Source organism: Elgaria multicarinata, chromosome 1 (genome assembly GCF_023053635.1).
Source record: "Elgaria multicarinata webbii isolate HBS135686 ecotype San Diego chromosome 1, rElgMul1.1.pri, whole genome shotgun sequence".
Classification (NCBI taxonomy): domain Eukaryota; kingdom Metazoa; phylum Chordata; class Lepidosauria; order Squamata; family Anguidae; genus Elgaria; species Elgaria multicarinata.
Genome location: NC_086171.1, coordinates 16147993 through 16165310, shown reverse-complemented (window position 1 = coordinate 16165310; position 17318 = coordinate 16147993). Strand labels below are relative to the sequence as shown.

The 17318-nt window shown below is 40.3% G+C and overlaps 1 protein-coding gene across 3 annotated transcripts in view; it reads left to right on the top strand.

Moving 5' to 3' along the window:
- The window catches only part of SNX13 (sorting nexin 13), a 94734-nt gene that overhangs the window by 35177 nt on the left and 42239 nt on the right, over positions 1-17318 (top strand). For all 3 annotated transcript variants that reach the window (XM_063123635.1, XM_063123636.1, XM_063123634.1), the window contains exons 2-6: positions 5603-5715; positions 7880-7982; positions 10016-10105; positions 14908-15029; positions 16588-16709. In XM_063123635.1, the coding sequence (XP_062979705.1) occupies positions 5603-5715; positions 7880-7982; positions 10016-10105; positions 14908-15029; positions 16588-16709 (550 nt within the window). The remainder of the gene's footprint in view (positions 1-5602; positions 5716-7879; positions 7983-10015; positions 10106-14907; positions 15030-16587; positions 16710-17318) is intronic.

The window sequence follows — 17318 nt, the reverse complement described above, 5'->3', positions numbered from 1 at the left end:
ACATTCCTCGAACCTGTCCAGAACACTGTGACACACAGTTCAACACAAATTCCGGTCCACATCAATGTCCATAAATGCTTCCAAGATGAACTCTTTTAATTCGTTCATTGTCTGGGGATTCCTCTCAAAAACCTTATTCTTTACTACGTCCCCCCAAAAGAAGTCCATTGGTGTTAAGTCGGGTGAACTTGGCGGCCATTCAATGCTGCCACGTCGTCCGATTCAATGCTGTGGGACGGTGTTGTCAAGATAGTCCCTTACTGCAAAAGCATAATGAGGAGGTGCCCCATCTTGTTGGAAGAGCAGTTCGGTGAAGTTAGCCCTGGTTCTGAGTTGTGGCACTACCACGTCGCGTAACATGTTTAGGTAATTGTTACTATCCACAGTTGTATCGAAGAAAACTGGTCCTACAACACCTTCGCTGGACAGTGCACCCCACAGTGTGATGCCTGGCTGGTTCAGTTGAGATGTGATAGTCAAATGAGGATTTTCATCTGCCCAATACACACAGTTATGCCTGTTCACATGGCCTGACAACTTGAAAGAAGCCTCATCTGACCAGATGATCTTATCAAGAAGGTCTGGTTCGTTAGAGATTTGGTTACACATCATCTCACAGAATTGCAACCGACGGTCTGGGTTCAATTTCAATTTACACATTAAGCATTGCAAGGACATTCTAAGTATGGATAGCTGCTTAGACGCATGTCGTGTGGACTTTTTCGGACTGTTCACAAATGTCAGAGCTGCTTTAGAATCCACTTTCTTGTTCTTGACTCAAGTTCACTGCCATCATTCACAATATCAGTAAAAAAAAACCCTAAACAACGGCCTCACTCCCCTCACTCTCCACACCTGTCATTCTTCTCAACTGTCATTCTGACTTCACCCACACATCTTCTACTCACACATTCTCTCCCCCTCCCATCAACATTCTAAACAACTGTATACATACTTTTGGGCCACCTGGTATGTATATGTACAGAATATGTCCAATTTCATGTCTTAAAACACTATCCCAAAAGATTCCTTCTGTCTCTCCCTCTCCCTCATTGCTATGGACATCTGTTAGCTTTGGACATCTTAGACTGATCATACCTTTAGGATAGAAATATGAATCTACAGTGTTAAAAGATAAAAGCTAATTAGAAACTACCTTTTATTTTATTTTTGATGCACTTTGCTAAATCTTTTTCTGATCCTAAATAAATCTTCCTTAATTTGAATTGAGTTTTGACAGAATTGTTTTTTAAGCTCAGTGACCTCTTCTCCCACGTGCTCTTTCATGTTACTTCCTTTGACCAAGAGCAAGGAAGGGGCAGATGGGCTAGATTTACCTTGTGCCGAGAGGATTTTAGCTGGCTTTTGCTCCAACCCTGGTCAAAAGTTAACTTGAATTGCCTGGGGCACCTCCTTGTTCAAAGGAACTGGTTGCCAAAGATGCACTGAAGAAGTTGGCAACCTCAGATAGAATTGATCCACAGTTAGGCTCTTAACAGAGGTCCTGTTCTATTTCCTTATATGACAGATATCACATTTGAATTCCAAAATACCTTTAATGGAAACTGACAATTTTAAAGAACTGACATAATTCATAATTTTGCTTTTCATATGAGTAATTAATTTCCTGCCAAGATGCTGTCAGAATTAAGACTCTCCTGTACATCTCCTTTTACAAATTACTGTAGAATTTCTGTACGTTATCCTTTTACCTCTTTAATCACCTGTAGTTGTAGCTTGTATGCTCTGTTGCAGTTGAGTCATAATTGAATAACCTTGGGACTGCTAGCTAGCCATATATCCTTTGTTATAGCTAAGCCCTCTAACCTTAGTTGGCTACAATAGGAATACAAAGGAGTTAGCCACAGATGCATACTTAGGGATAGTTTGGAAGGAGGCCACATCTCATGAGCATAAGAGGAAGCCTGCTGGATCAGACTAAAAGGTTCATCTCATCCAGCATCATGTTACCCAAAAGCAGTGCCTCTGGGAAGTTCATAAATAGGGCGTGGAGGCATTAGCCCTTCCCCGGTTTCTCTCTAGCAACTGGTATTCTTTAGCATACTTCCTCTGAACCAGATTCCTTATATAGCCAGATGTAAATAGATTCCTTATATATATATTAAAAAACCTCCACCGTGTGGTGGAGTTTTCACGCCAGACAACACAATTCTCAACGGTGGTGTAAAAACTCCACTGTGGAGTTCTAAAATCACCGTTGAGAAAAGGGTTGCCTGAACTGAGCCTGTGCCTGCTGGGCAGAAGTGTGTGTGTGTGCGCACACGTGCGTGTGCATGCACATACACACATGGCTCAGTGAGTTCCAGGCTCTTAGGGAGCAGGCTTATCCTTTGAAGTTTTTTTTTTTTTTTAAATGTGGTTCTCTTGATTTTATTTTTATTCTGGTTTATGTGCGCTTCCAAATCGAAATTTTGGTAAGATGCATTTTAAAAATGGTTTAAATAAAGTGTTTGACCTGGAGAAGCAGAGATTTTTTTATGTGGGCCTTTCAGGAATGGTGGAAGGTCCTACCTCTAAGCTGACTGCTCTCCTGCTATTACAGAGATTGAACGTCTTTGGGCAAGAGAGAGAATACAGTATGCCTTAGAAGGGACTTGGTTTCTGTATAGAACTGATTATCTTCTTGCACAGTGTTGGGGCTGGTACTGGGGTATCCAACAATTAGGAACATAGAGGTGGGTTTGTGACGATCTCTTCAGTGCATGATAACTGGTCTGTCTAGTGCAAACAAGGTTTGGCTTCAGTGGAATCAGACAGCTGGTGCATCGCTAAAAAAGAAGCTGGAGAGCATATTTTGGTAGGAAGTGAGGAGCATCCAGTAACATGGTGGAACAGTAAATAGAATTAGTGGGATATTGTTGTCCCTGGATAAACACTATAAAAATGACAAGGAAGGACATGGCGGTGGTGAGGGAGGAGGGGTTCCCTCTATATGTCAGAGGGCTTGAATTCTAATAAAGTAAGACACATAATAGGAACAAACTCCTTTACAGAATCACCTAGAAATATCAGGCTCCCAAGTAGTGTAGTACTGGGACATATTATCACCTTGCCCTAACCAAAACTCTTGAGAGGGATCATGAGATTAAGAAAACCAGGAATCCAGCCAAAGGATAAAGTGTTGTTGATAAAGTATTGCTATAACTGTTCCTCATACTGACTAGATAAATATATGTAGAAGTCAAAACATAGAAAAACTTGACAAAGAAGGACTGTGCTTATTTTTTTTATTTTTTTATTGTTAGCCTAATGGAACATGGTAGCTTTCAACAAATAAAACTAATACATTATTTTTAATAATGTATTCGTTTTATATGTTTGAATCATTTCTATGTATTTTATAACATTTTTGTATTCTATCTTGTTCCCTGCCTCGATGCAGAGGTGGATAAGAATTATTATTATTATATCACCTCACATGTGAAATGACTATGGCCATGTTAAGTGTTGGATATTCATCCTTGTAAGGCTTACTTGTTTGGGCTAGTCTTCTGGAATTCTGACTTGATATGGATGTAATGCTGCTGAGTGCTGTCCAGTTTCCAGTTTCCTAGCTATGTTTAGGGAGATCACAGGAGCATCCTATGGGCTTGTACACTTGTTTCTTTTTCACCCTTTCCTCCTGCTGTAGCATTCCCTTTCCCCTTGGTTTTGAATTGAACAGTGCTTATTATTCAAGGCTCCACCAGCATTCTTGGTAACTATAATTAACTTCAACAATAGTTGGCAAGCCCAGTTCTACCCATGGTTGCAAATGGTACTAGTTTTGATTTACAAAGATGTAACTCTTAAATGTTAGCTCTGAAAAAGAAATTGGGGGGTGTTTAGTTCTTGCATAAAGTGAGAGAGGAGTACATGAGCTCACCTGGGTGTGAGACAAAAGTAAATTGGCGGGGGCATAACCACTCCATTGGGTACTGCCTGTGGCATTCCCTAGCATTGGACTAAAGAATTCAGCCCAGGCTCTTCATTGGTTTTAGGGTGGTTTCACAGTTTAAAATTATCTCCAATGATTAGAAAAGTCTGTTGAGTGGCTGGATTCTAAAGCTGTTTTGGGGAGTAGAGAAGGCAGAAATTTCTCTTGGCAAGAATGACCTTGGAAACTAACAATGCTATCTCATGATGTAGTGTTGTTCCTTTTGGGCCTTTCTGTTTCAAATTACAACAGAACTGCTCAGGGCACCTCTGCTGCTGTTTTAAGTGGCAGCAAAGATTTTTTTTAATTTTTTTTTAATAAAGCTAATAAATGTAAGTCTGCCCTATTCCTGAAATACCTTAGAATTCCCCAATAGCCACCAAAAATCCCACACTTACAAATGGCTCTGTGAATGTGTGCAGGGTATGCAATTTATAAAACATGTCGTCTTGGCTCCAAGTCTGAATTGGGAAAGGGTGGAGAAGTTTCAGTAAATTTGAAGAAACTGTATTCTGTTTCCTGAAGTGTTTTTTTTTAATTGCATTATTATTTATTATAAAAAAATAACAAAACAAAAAGTCTTCACTTTCTCACTGAATTTAGCACTGATAAAATTGTACACGTGGTTATCCATTTGATTTGACTTCCCATCTGGGTAAAGTACATTTTGGTTCATGAAACCTTCAACCTGCCCCTTCCAGAAACCAGCTTTTTAATGCGCATCGGAGTTTGCCCCCGGAAGCATTATATCGTGGCCTTGTGTGGACCTGTGCCGGTGGGGCTGACTGCATGCATACCCCCTGTATTGAATACTAATCTATGCCACAATAAAAGTTGTCATTTAAGGAGCTACCAAATTGTGGATTTGCCAGGGAGTTCATCCTATGTCAGCTAAGTAGTAATCTGTGGCTACTGAGTAAGGCAGTTTTATGCAAGGAGGCTAAGGGGAGACATGATAGAGGTGTACAAAATTATGCATGGTATGGAGACTGCGGATAGGGAGACATTTTTCTCCCTCTCTCATAATACTAGAACCCGGGGTCATCTCATGAAGCTGATTGGTGGGAGATCCAGGACAAATAAAAGGAAGTATTTCTTCACACAGCGTGTAGTTAAATTATGGAACTCACTACCACAAGATGTAGTGATGGCCACCAATTTGGATGGCTTTAAAAGGGGGTTGGATAAATTCCTGGAGGCAAAGGCTATCAATGGCTACTAGCCCTGATGGTTGTGTGCTACCCCGAGGCAGTAAGCCTATATATACCATTTGCTGTGGAACATGGGTGGGAGGGTGCTGTTGCACCGTGTATTGCTTGTGGCTCCCTGGTCGACTGCTATTTAGCCACTATGGGAACACAGTGCTGGACTAGATGGACACTTGGTCTGATCCAGCAAGGCTCTTCTTATGTTCTGATGTAGGATTTAGGAATTGGGAGGAAGTGAACACTCCTTTCTTCCTCCTGCCCTGGGTAGTTCTATTTGGTGTGGTGTGTGAGAATGGCTAAACCTAGTTAAAATAAACCTAGATATTCTGTTTATTCCCTCTGGGTTCTAAACATATTGCGTCAGATAAATACAAAAATGTAAGAGAAGACTTGACAAACTATTATTTCAGATATAAAATATAAACCTTCTTTGTTTTTGTGTCTTATTTTATTCCAGACAAGTCTTTCCATATGGGGATGGGGAAGCCTTGGCGTCGTGCTTTTTCTAATAACATTTGGACCATTTGCTATATTTTATTTTGCATTTTATATCCTCTGCTTTGTGGGTGGGTAAGTATATCACTTTTATGTGTTTGATCTATGTAAAGAATGCATTAAAATTAAGAATGATGCACTGCAATTATAAGTAATTTTTTGAATGTGCCTATGTGTAAAATTGCCCTCATTAAAAAGGAGAAAACTCAACAGGAAGAGGTTGTTTTCAACAAGGCTCATTAAATAGATGTTCAGCCTCTTGGTGTGTGCAAACACTGCTAAAGAAAATTCTCAACACAACCTCTGCATCTGCTTGGTAATATTATTAACTCTTTCTGCTTCTTCTGTTCTTCAGTGTCAAACATAGTTTAGTAAATGAGTTCGTTGTATCTGGGCCTTGTTGATAGAGCATTGTTATCCATTACATGCAAAATATTCAACTTAACCTGTATGTGCCTGAACTTTAGTATTCAGATCAAAGACATTTTTTTAAAAAAAATCAAGGAAATGTAGAACTTGTATTCCCTGAAAAATTGTTGAATACATTTACGTGTAAGAGAATAATCCTACTAGTATGTGTGTATTGGGGAGGGTGTCTCTTCCTACGTCCTGCTGGCTTGTGCTGACTGGGAAAGTAGGTGTAGCATACCTTCTGTGTGTGTGTGTGTGTGTGTGTGTGTGTGTGTGTGCGTGTGTGTGTGTGCGCGCGCGCGCCAACCAAGAGGGAGGTCACCAGGATCTAACAGTCCCTTTGCCTAGGGGTCTTGAATTTTTTTTTGGTTCTGAGGGCATATTTGGGAATTTGAGGAACTACTGTAGGCACCACCACAAAATGGGTCCCATGGAAGATGTGCTTAGTCACATAATAGCTGCTGTGGGAGCCTGGCTAGAAAAGGACAAGTAATTCACCCAAGAAATGGAGTACAAGCAGAGAAAGGCTCTGAACTCCAAAGACAATCCATATATTTGACCGCACAGTAGCACAACAAAATATCTATTGAAGCATGCAATTCTATGCATGCTTACATGGAACTCGATGGGAATGACTATAAGTAGGCCTATATAGGATTGTTCTACTTGTCCCATCCGCACTCACACACCTTTCCCCAGACTTAAAGGAAAGGAAAACGCCCACAGCCCCAACAGGAAAGAAAACATTTTCCCTTCCTTGATTCTGCAGTCAGCAACTCTTTCCCCATTCCTACTTCCTCCTCTGCCACCAGAGCCCCCACCTAGGAAGGTGCTGTGTGTGTTTTTGTGTGAAGAACAAAAGAAGCAGCTAGGAAAAGAGAGAAAGAGAAAGTTAGGAGTTGGGTGGAGGAAGAAATAGGAAGGGAGAGAAAGAGCAAGGCTAGGGACTGGGAAGGAGGGGGAAATAGCAGGTAAGACGTATGGGGGAGAGAGAACAAGGCTAGAGGTCAGGAGGGGGAGAAACAGCGAGGTAAAGTGGTGGGAGTGAATGCCAAAGGTAGAGGCTGGGATTGAGGGGGGAAAGAGCCAGGCAAATGGGTAGAAGGGAGAGAAATTGTGAGGAAAAGGACTGTGGGTAGAGAAGTGGCAAGGTCAGAGGCTGGGAAAAAGAGAGCAAAGGAGAAAGATCTTTTTAAAGAGATTGTTGTGGGCCAGGAAGAAGCTCTTTCCTTCTCTTCTTGTCTGCCAAACAACTGATCAGTGGCAGGTACAGGAATAGGAAAGAGAACCTGATGCCTTAATGTTTTTCAAGATCTTTAAAAAATAATAATTAACAATACATTTTTGAAGGGGGCAAGGAGTGGAGAGCTTTGCATGTGCCATTGGAGGGCCCCACAGATGCCATGTTGGGGACCCCTGCTTTAAATTTGCATAGGATTGCCCCATAAATCACTTTATGTATCTAAACATGTTCGGCTTGTTCCTATACACGTGATGCCATGTTATGAATACTGCTAATTGCCTCTTTACATCTGTATTGTATTAAATTTTGCTTTGGACATTGTTGTGAATTCACAGAGGATAATTTTTCTACTCACAATGGAGCAATTAAGCTAAATTAAAGACATTAAATGAACAGGATTTGGCTTCATAGAAATGTTCTTGTTTAATAGGGTTTTTTAAGTACAGCAAAAACGTTCATGTAGAATTGAATGGAAAAAGGTATACAGATAAGAGTACCTTGTTTGGGGTATTGTTTTTTATTTAGAGTATTAGTCAAGAAATTGTCTCAGTCGTTAAAATTTACATTATAATTTCATTATTTTAGGGGTTTTGTGGTAACACTCTTGTTTGGAAAAACCAATTCAGAAAAGTACCTCGAACAGTGTGAACACTCCTTTCTTCCTCCAACATCATTTGGAATTACTAAGGTAAGCAATAAGAAAAAAGCGTCCTGGCATTATTTTTTCTTGTTTCATTTCCCTCAAAATAAACTTACCTGTGTTCCTACCAGCTACCACATTCCCTTTCCCAGTTAAGTGCAAAATATATATTTTATGGGAAAAGAAAAAGTTTTAAGAAACTCAGCTATTAAATGTATTCTGCTGTAGTCAACACATTGATTTCTCTTATAATGAAAATGAGATAATACAACATCAGTATGAACAAGTTAAGCTTTGCAACAAAATGATGTAGTATGGAGTAATTCTATTAAGGTTTCCAGATACTTCATTCTCTTTCTACTTCTCCCATCCAATTATCCACCCTCCCTCCACCCAAACAGTCAGCATTCCATGTTCATGTAGCATGCTAAGTTTCCATCGGGCAGTTTTGGTATTTGAGTGTGTGTTGGGGTGAAAGTGTGTGGACACACTGAGGCCCAGTACCAGCTGCATTAAAATCTTAGTTTTCTTTATTTATTTCTATGGGAAGCTCTTAATTTTTTATACCTGGGGACATTTAAAAATAATTTCTCAGTGTGAGTCAGGAAATGACTTATCTAGACAAGAAGATGGTTCTCTCTACCCTTTCTGTGCGGATGAGTCTTTTTTTTCAAATTCTCCTTTTCCCACCATTCTATTTCCCATTTCTTTCTGGTTTTCTGAGAGATTTTCCTCTTTAGCAGTCAATCAGAAATCTGAGGCCACTTGAGCATTCAGTATTTATTCGACGATTTTTCACTTCCCTCTGCCCAGTTTTTTTTGCTGAACATTTCATTGTTGTTGTTGTTTTACTAACTTCAGAGTTTCCCTCAGCCTGTTGATACCTCCCTGTTACGTGTGGGTGGTCCTGTTTGGCTGTGTAAGTGACAGCATAGAATTCAATTGAAAATAAAATACTGAGTTATAAAGTGCTCCATATACTGTGTGGTGTTGTAATAAATTATGACTTGTATGAAGTGCTCAACTCTTCTCAGGAGCAGTTTTTCCATTTCAAGCCAGAAAATACCTGGAATTCATGATTACATTTCTCATATCTATATTTTTTAAAAATATAGATATATATATTTTTATAGCCAGCTGTGTTGGAGATTAGGATTGTGACTGTGATGCATTGGGAGGGGGTTTAACCCTTTCCCTATGCCATGATGTTGAGATTTTTTTTGCCCCAGCTGCTATTTGCCCTAGGAGGGAAGTGCTATTAATGCCAGTGATAGCATTTGTCAGGACCATGCCATAGAAGAGAGAGTAAAGCCTGTATGCCACAGTCCCAATCCTGAATGATGCCCTGTACACCTCCTATTTTAAAAAACCAAACACATCTAGTGCAGTCATGCATTTCATTTATTGTCTTGTTCAGCCTTTAGTCTCTTTTTAATACAGTGTTTTGTGTATGTATTCTGAAAATTAGCCCAGAGGGTCTCCTTGTTGTCTTTTCTGGCAGGTTGTCATTCTGGACCTTTCACTTTTGAGTTCTGCTGTTTCAGTTTGAGTTATTTGGATTTCTCTAATCTTAATTTAGCTAAATGCTATGCCACAAATACATGATAAAAACCTGCAGTCATTTCGTTTAGCTTTCCAGAACTGCAAAAACAAAGTGTGACCAACATGGGACTCTTCCTATTGGAGCAACCAGAAGCTGGTTGTCTGAAACCTAATCTTGAATATTGGATCTTCATTCAGAGACTAGATTAAAAACTGTTCCAGTCTGTTTCTGTGAAAACATACTACATTTGTGCACTGTTAGATAGGGGACAGCTAGCTTTCCAAGTTCATGTCTGTATCTAACAGCAGCCTCCATCCTTTTGCCCTTTCAGGAGATGCATTTTTTAAATATGGGCATCTTTGAAAGGGACTGCTGTGTGTGTGCATGTGCATGCGTGCAAGAGAGCCATAGTTGGTGTATTTTTCACTGAATCATTTTTCACATTGTAAGGCAGGCTGTGCATCCGAATTTTACTCTCTGTGAATTATAGTGTGAACTAAACCTGTGAACTAATCAAGTATAATCTCTTCCACCGAAGTGCATAGAAGAAATGAAACAGGAAAGCAAGCCTATTAAGATTGATAGAAGGCTAACCGGTGCCTATATAATTGATGAACCTCTGCAGCAAGTAAGTTCAGACATTTATTGATTTTTAAGTAGATTGTAACAATGATATTCTCTGACCTTCATTACTAAAGTATTGCACTGTTTTGTGCGAGAGTAATCTAGATGTTGAAATGGCAAAACTTTCAAGGTGGTATATCTCAGGCACACACATACTCCCATTCCTCTGCAACATGGGGCTCAAACAGTGAATGGATTTGGCCATTTATTTGTGTTTGATAGCTTTGACATTTATTTGGGCGTGATATCTTTGACATTTTCGCATTGTTTTTGGTAACAGGTCAGGTGGAGACCATGTTCAAATAAACATGGTAGAGCTCTATCCCCTTTGAACAGAGTCTAACATCTCTGGCCTTTCCCTCCCACATAATTTAAGTGACTCCATTAGGCACACTTAGTATTTTCACTAGGTCACTTCTGTCTCATATACTAACCCACGTATGTGTTGCAGTTGTTAATACTTAGCCGAAACATTTATTCTATATATACTCTATCCAGAATGTTTCTGAGTTTCTTATTGTGGAACCTCTCCCTGTAGGACTATACATTCATGTAGGATATGACTATACATGGGTACTAGTAACAAAGTCTGTTTGGCACCTTCGGTATCAGTGGCGGTATGCCCTTCTATACCAATTGCTGAGTAACACGAACAGAAGGGTCCCATTGCACTCATGTTGTATTTGTGGGTTTTCCACTGGGTGAACACAATATTAGATCAGATAGGCCCTTGATGATCCACATGGCTCTTCTTATGTTCCTGTGCTGGGTTTGGGTTCTGGTCCTGCCAGGTCCAAGTCATCTATCAGGTTCTTTTGGTTATCAAGCCACTTGTGCAAAAAGATGGAAGTTCATTGATGAAAAATGAAGAATCTTTTTGCACATGCAAAGGAAGTTAGCACCTCCTTCCAGCTAATCAAGCTTTTATAGCTGGGTGTCTATCGGGCTCCTCACAATAGACGAAAGCCGTCCCTTTGAGCCAAAGCAGTAGCATGCACAGTTCCTCCTGAAACAAAGCTGAAGCATGAAGCTTTTGCACTGTATATTGTAGGTTTCCCTGCGAGCTGCCTGCTTCTCTCTCAGGAGCTGACAGGCTGAATCCCTCCCCACTCTCAGAAGGAGCAGAGGGGTCCCTCTCACAGGTTCGCAAAGCATCTCAGCTTGGAAAAATAATCAGCCTGGTTAGGAGTGAAAACCTCCCAGCTCATCCTGAGAAAAGACTCTATGAAAAAAGGCTGACATAACTACGAGAGGCTCATCCAGGGAATGAGGCCTGCTCTTGTCAATGAAAGCCTGCTAAAATCTGTTCACTGTGTTAAGCTACTCAGGACTGTTAGCAGCATTTTGTAACTCTGTGAAGTCCATATTTCTGCTCATTATCAAACTCACTACACTTCCCTAAGGCCTTAGACTCAGTGACCATACTCTGAATAGCATTACTGGCATCTCTCTCTCTCTCTCTCTCTCTCTCTCTCTCACACACACACACACACACACACACTCACATAAACTCACTTGCTATTATCTGCTATTATAAGACATACTCAGTGACCTCCCCAGGTAGTCTGAACTGTCTTCAGTTCTTGCCAAAACTCTGGGGCTGGTGGTTTAAGGGGAAAGGGAAGACCATGATTGCTCTTTGTCTTACAGTCTTGGCCACAGGCATGATTAATGCAAATAACCGGAAACAGATGGCACAGACCAGCAAGACTAGCAAGCAAAGTATAGAATAAATTGTTGTTTCCCCAATTTAAGTACGTATGTCACTACTTCTGCCAGTTGCCCTTACGCTAGCTCTTGCAGCTTGAGAAATGGAACTCTTGCTGACACTGTGGTTCAGTGCATATTCAGACATTGATTCAATGTATAGTCATACTTTGAAAGGGCAAAAGGACGGATTTCTCTGGGTTTAGCAACAGGGTTAGCAGAACAACAAACTCTGCAGGTCTTATAAATGTTGCCACCCCCACCGCACCCCGGACCAGCAAATACCGTATACTTTTTGAGCAAAGCTCTTTAGCAGGAATAAAATGTATGTTAACTATTCTAGTCACTGCATGATGATGCAACGATATTGCCAAAATCTGATGTGTTGTAGTATCTGCTTCTTTTGTCTTATGTTAGTATATCTTTGTGTTTTGCAGGGACTGCTTTTGCTTGTGTGGAACTTAACTGTAGACCACAAGATATTGATGATGGTTTGCAATTACAAGTATGAGCCGGCATGAACCTTGGGCTAGTGTTCCCACTCCTCTGCTTCCCGTTTTCTTAGCATGGGGGAGCAGAGATTAGAAGCTTTCATTCCTGGTTTGCAGCCAACTGTAGTTTGCCCTTCCATCTGAACTCAACAAGTTACAGTTGGAGTAAAACAAGTGCCCCAAACATAGTTCAGGCTAAATAGAAAAATACGATTTGCTGAAAACCAGAAATGGAAATTTCTAATCTCCTTCTCTTGCTTTCTTAAGAAGGGGAAAGAGGGGGAGGCTTGTGCTGGCTCTTATTTGTAATTGCAAATCATGCTCTGCTGTTATGTCTGATTCCTTAAAAATTTACAAGCTGCGTAATTACTAAAGGAAAATACTTCTGTTTTGTTCGTACCATTTTTTACTTGTTTTGCTTAGCTTAGGGAAAACAGCACTGTAATATATGGGTGGGTGAATTTGCCATAGGGTGCAGGGTTGGATTTCATGACCTGGTCATTTCCAGTCCTTGATATAATTCCCAGAAAAATATTGAGATTAGTTTAGAAATCCAGAGATTTAAATTTTTACTTGCTGTTTTGTCATACCTTTAGAGTGTTTTTCTTATGCTATTTTCTGTTGTTGTGAAATATATAAAGCTTGTTGTTGTTAATGAAAGCTGAACCCCTTATATAATCACTTAATTCCAAGATTTGTGGAATTAAGATCAAAAGCAAAGTGGTCTCATGATGGTAAACTGTAAGATTTGGAAATATTTTTGATGGCATAAGTATGTCACAGCTAACTATGGCTGGTGTTCACTGTCTGGTAATATAAGCTTGGAGAACATGTTCAGAACATACACCATGATCCATTGACTCCCCCTCTACCTCAATTACCGTGGCAAATGCAGTTCTTTGGAAGGGGAAAAAAGCTCTTTATCAGTGGTGTGAAGCAGGCATAAGTGAACCAGGGGTTTAGGGAGTTAGTTTGTGGGGTCTGTGCATGTGAATCCCAAGCTGCTCTACCATGGTTTAATGTTATGTGTGACTTTCACCAACCTGACTTAAAATGAATCACAATATGCTCCAAAGTTCACTCTGAGAAGCCTAATTAAATTGGGCTTTGCACTGAGCCAATATTATGATAAATAGTGTTTTTTACATCAGTAGCTGTGATTCAGAGGTCCATATACCTACTGCGTTTGTTCCAGATTTTGTTTACACTAGCAGAAGCACCCCTTGAGTGGAGTTCTACTTAGCATGCTTCTACCAACAGAAGGCAGGGGGTGGTGGTGGAGTGATTTTAACTGATTTCCTCTACTCCTGTGGCCTCCAATGCTACTTCCCTTGTTCCACCAGTAGGGATTACTCTGCTGGATCAAAAGCCTGTTGATGGAAGGAGCCCTTCTATTCACAGGAGACAAAGTTCAAGATTCAAGCCATTTTCAGCTATGGAAAGTGAAGAACTGTGAGTCAAAGCAGTTCTGTGACGAACAGTGGGAGAGCCCTACATACTGAGAATTTGTACAACACAGGTGTCCATGCCCAAAATTGGGGTCAACACAGTCCTTGGCAGGGGGTTGGATTTCATCTCCCAGATTTCAGCACTGAGTAACTGTAAATCCCAATGCAACTAAGGCACCCGGTACCAGAAATTGGCATGTGGGGTGGGGAAGAAATTCGCCACACCATGCCAAGCACCCCTAGGCAACACTGTTCTTGGTTGGAGTGGATTCCCCCCTCCCCTGATACCTGGCATGGGGCACCTTTAAATCCCATAGGGTTGCATTGAGATTGCAAGGCACTCTGTTCCAAAAATTGGGAGGGGCATGGAATCCAATCCCCTACCATGGACTGTTGGGGCAACACAGTCTTTGATAGAGGGGTTAGAATTAGCCCCTTCCCCTCAGATTTTCAGAACAGGGCACCTTTAGATTCCTATACTAGCCTATAAGAATTTAAAAGTGCCCTAAAGATCGCTTTTGCTGCTTTAGTTTTGACAGCTCCCAAAACTGAGGTGGCTTGAGGAATCTTTACGGGGAAGGGGACGTGATACAGGCTTACCAGTCCTTCACATCTGTAACTTTGTCAAGTGCAACGTACCGGGGTGCATGAGGTTGCGGCAAGCCAGTAACCTTCAGTTCCCCGCTGTTGCGCACGTGCATCTGTGGAAAATCGGACGAATTTAAAAACAGCAGCAACAAGCATTTCCTCATATTCCCTGGGCATGGGAATGTTTCTGCGCAAAAATGGGGCCAGGATTTTTTTTAAAGGACTCTGATTGGAGCTGGGAAGGGGACTTGGCAGCAGACAAGATGGGTCCATCGCCAGGTTTTTTGGGATACCAGGTGGAGGACTGAGGGGGAGCGAGGGGGCAAATAAGCCACACACTGTGGGTTGTTTGCTTGATTGTCTTGCAGTTGTGCTAACCGCCTGGCTAGTCACCTAACATGGCCTAGCATATCGTCTGAATGTGGCCAGTACCTTTCTTAATCAGACCTTTAATCTTGACAAGTGTTGGTTAGAAATTATTTTTGTGAATTCTTTTTTCTAAACATTATCTGTGGAAATAATTACATGTTTTATTAATGTTTTAACATTTATATATTTTGATATAATTTTAGGTTATCCAGTTTTCCTTGCGTGACTATGTACAGTATTGGTATTACACACTAAGTGATGATGAATCTTTTCTTCTTGAAATAAGGCAGGCTCTCCAAAATGCACTAATTCAGTTTTCTTCTAGGTAAGAGTTATTTATATTAAAGACTTATTTGTATTTAAAAAAAGTCTGTTTCTGTTATTTGCAAAATTTTAAAAGGTGCATGCATTAAAAACATGTCATGTCACAAAAGCTTACACAAATATATCATATTTTCTGAGTTCATGTTGCAGCCCCTGCCAGTCAAGGTCAACTTGGCTTTTTGAAACAATGGAATATACCCTAGGGAATTCAAAACCATTCTAAGATGTATATAAGTAATTGACTGTTCTCAGGATAATCAATAACTGTTGAAAGCTTGCTTATACCAAATGGTCAAAGAAATTTGAATCTTGCTTGTTTCAATTGCCTTGATTTAGGAAATCACTTTTCTTTTTCTTTTCTTTTTCTCCCCCCCCCCTTTTTTTTTTGGCTCAACACGAGAAATTAAGTGGCCATGGGGTGGGGTAGAAATTCATCACATGCGGTAAACATAAATAATTTGGAAATTAAGCGAAGTGCTACCCTCTTATTACTGTGAAATATTATCGTATGTTTTTAAGAGGTTACTGAGTTATTCACTTCTACTTATACGGAGTAGTTTCACCGTTTGTTTTCACAAGATGGAAGAAACTTAGCATCTTTCATTCCCATTGAAACCAATGGGACTTAAAACTAACAGTTCCCATTGAAATCAATGTGAAAAAAGTGCAACTAACTTAATCCAAATCTAACCCCTTATGTGGGGATACTAATTAACTGTTTAGGACTTACCATTACCTTTTTAAAGGCGCAAAATGCACATTTCTTTAAGAGTAAGACTTCATTTACACCCACAATGTTTTTTTATGTTTTATTCTATAGAACTGCACACACAATAGTGCATGGCACACAACTCTGTTAACATAACATCCAATTGTGGTGTTTCTTTTCTCTTAGAAGCTAAGGCATCGGAGGTAGTATGACTGTGTATAACAGTTGCTGGGGAACATGAGCAGGAGGGTGCTATTATACTCGTGCCCTACTTGTGGGTTTCCCATAGGCAGCTGGTTGGCCACTGTGTGAATAGAATGCTGGACTAGATAGACCTTTGGTCTGATCCAATAGGGCTCTTAAAGTTCTTATGAGTTGAAGAAATATTTTATGTAAGGTTGCCACCTAGTGTTCGGTTTTAGTGTGTGCTGCTACTGAATGCATCATTCGTAACCACAGGCTAATAGTATTAATCACAATTCCTCTGTCCTATACCAATTTACTGCAAAATTTAAGCCGCAATCTTAAACATGCTTTCTCAGGAAGTCAACAGGATTTACTTCTGAAGAAACATCAGCATTTGTGATGACTGTACATTACCTCCAGTATCAGAGGTGGTAGGCCCTGAATGCCAGTTGCTAAGGAACATGAGCAAGGTAGTACATTTCCACTCATGTCCTGCTGTGGGATTCCCGTAGGCGTCTGGCTGGCCCCTATGAGAACAAAATGCTGGATGAGATGAGCCTTTGGTCTTATCCAGAATGGCTCTTCTTCTTTCCCTATGTTTAAGATTACACTGGAAGTCTGCTTTGTAAGATTTTGTTAATGTAATATCTCTTTATTTTGAAAGGTCAAAAGAAATAGATTGGCAGCCTTATTTTACCACCCGACTTGTAGATGATTTTGCCACTCATCTTAGAGTATTCAGAAAAGCTCAGCAAAGGATAACTGAAAAAGATGATCCAAGTAAAGGTAAGACCTTCATTTTAAAATACGTCCTATTGATTTTTGTAACAAACTGAATGACAGTTGTTTTTCCAGTAGATTCACTTACATTTTCTTATAAAACAAAGCATTAGCTTGTTCTTACTTATTTATTTATTTGCTTACAATATATATATACCGCTCCATATCTAAAATAGATTCCAGAGTGGTGAACATAGGAATAAAACAGTAAAAAGATTTTTTTTTAAAGATTAAAACAGCAAATTAAAATTGATCAATTTGAAAGGAAGTACCAATAAAAAACAGTGGCTGGTCAGTTGAAGAATGCTTCCTTGAAAAGAGTGATTTTCAGAAGGCGCTGGAAGCAGCATAATGTTGGCACCTGCGTGACCTCCAGGGTCAGGGAGTTCCAAAGAGAATGGGCCCTCTACACTAAAGGCTGTTCTCCAGGTGGACTCCAATCGGGCCATAGGTCCATGTGGAAACACCAGGAGCATGCCCTCCAGTGACCTCAGTTTCCAGGCAGGTTGGTAGGGAGAAGGCGCTTTCTTGGGTATTTTGGTCCCAAGTTGTTCAGTTGTTTGTTCTTACAGCTGGTTACCACTGGAAGTACAATATCTGTATCTACTAGTGATA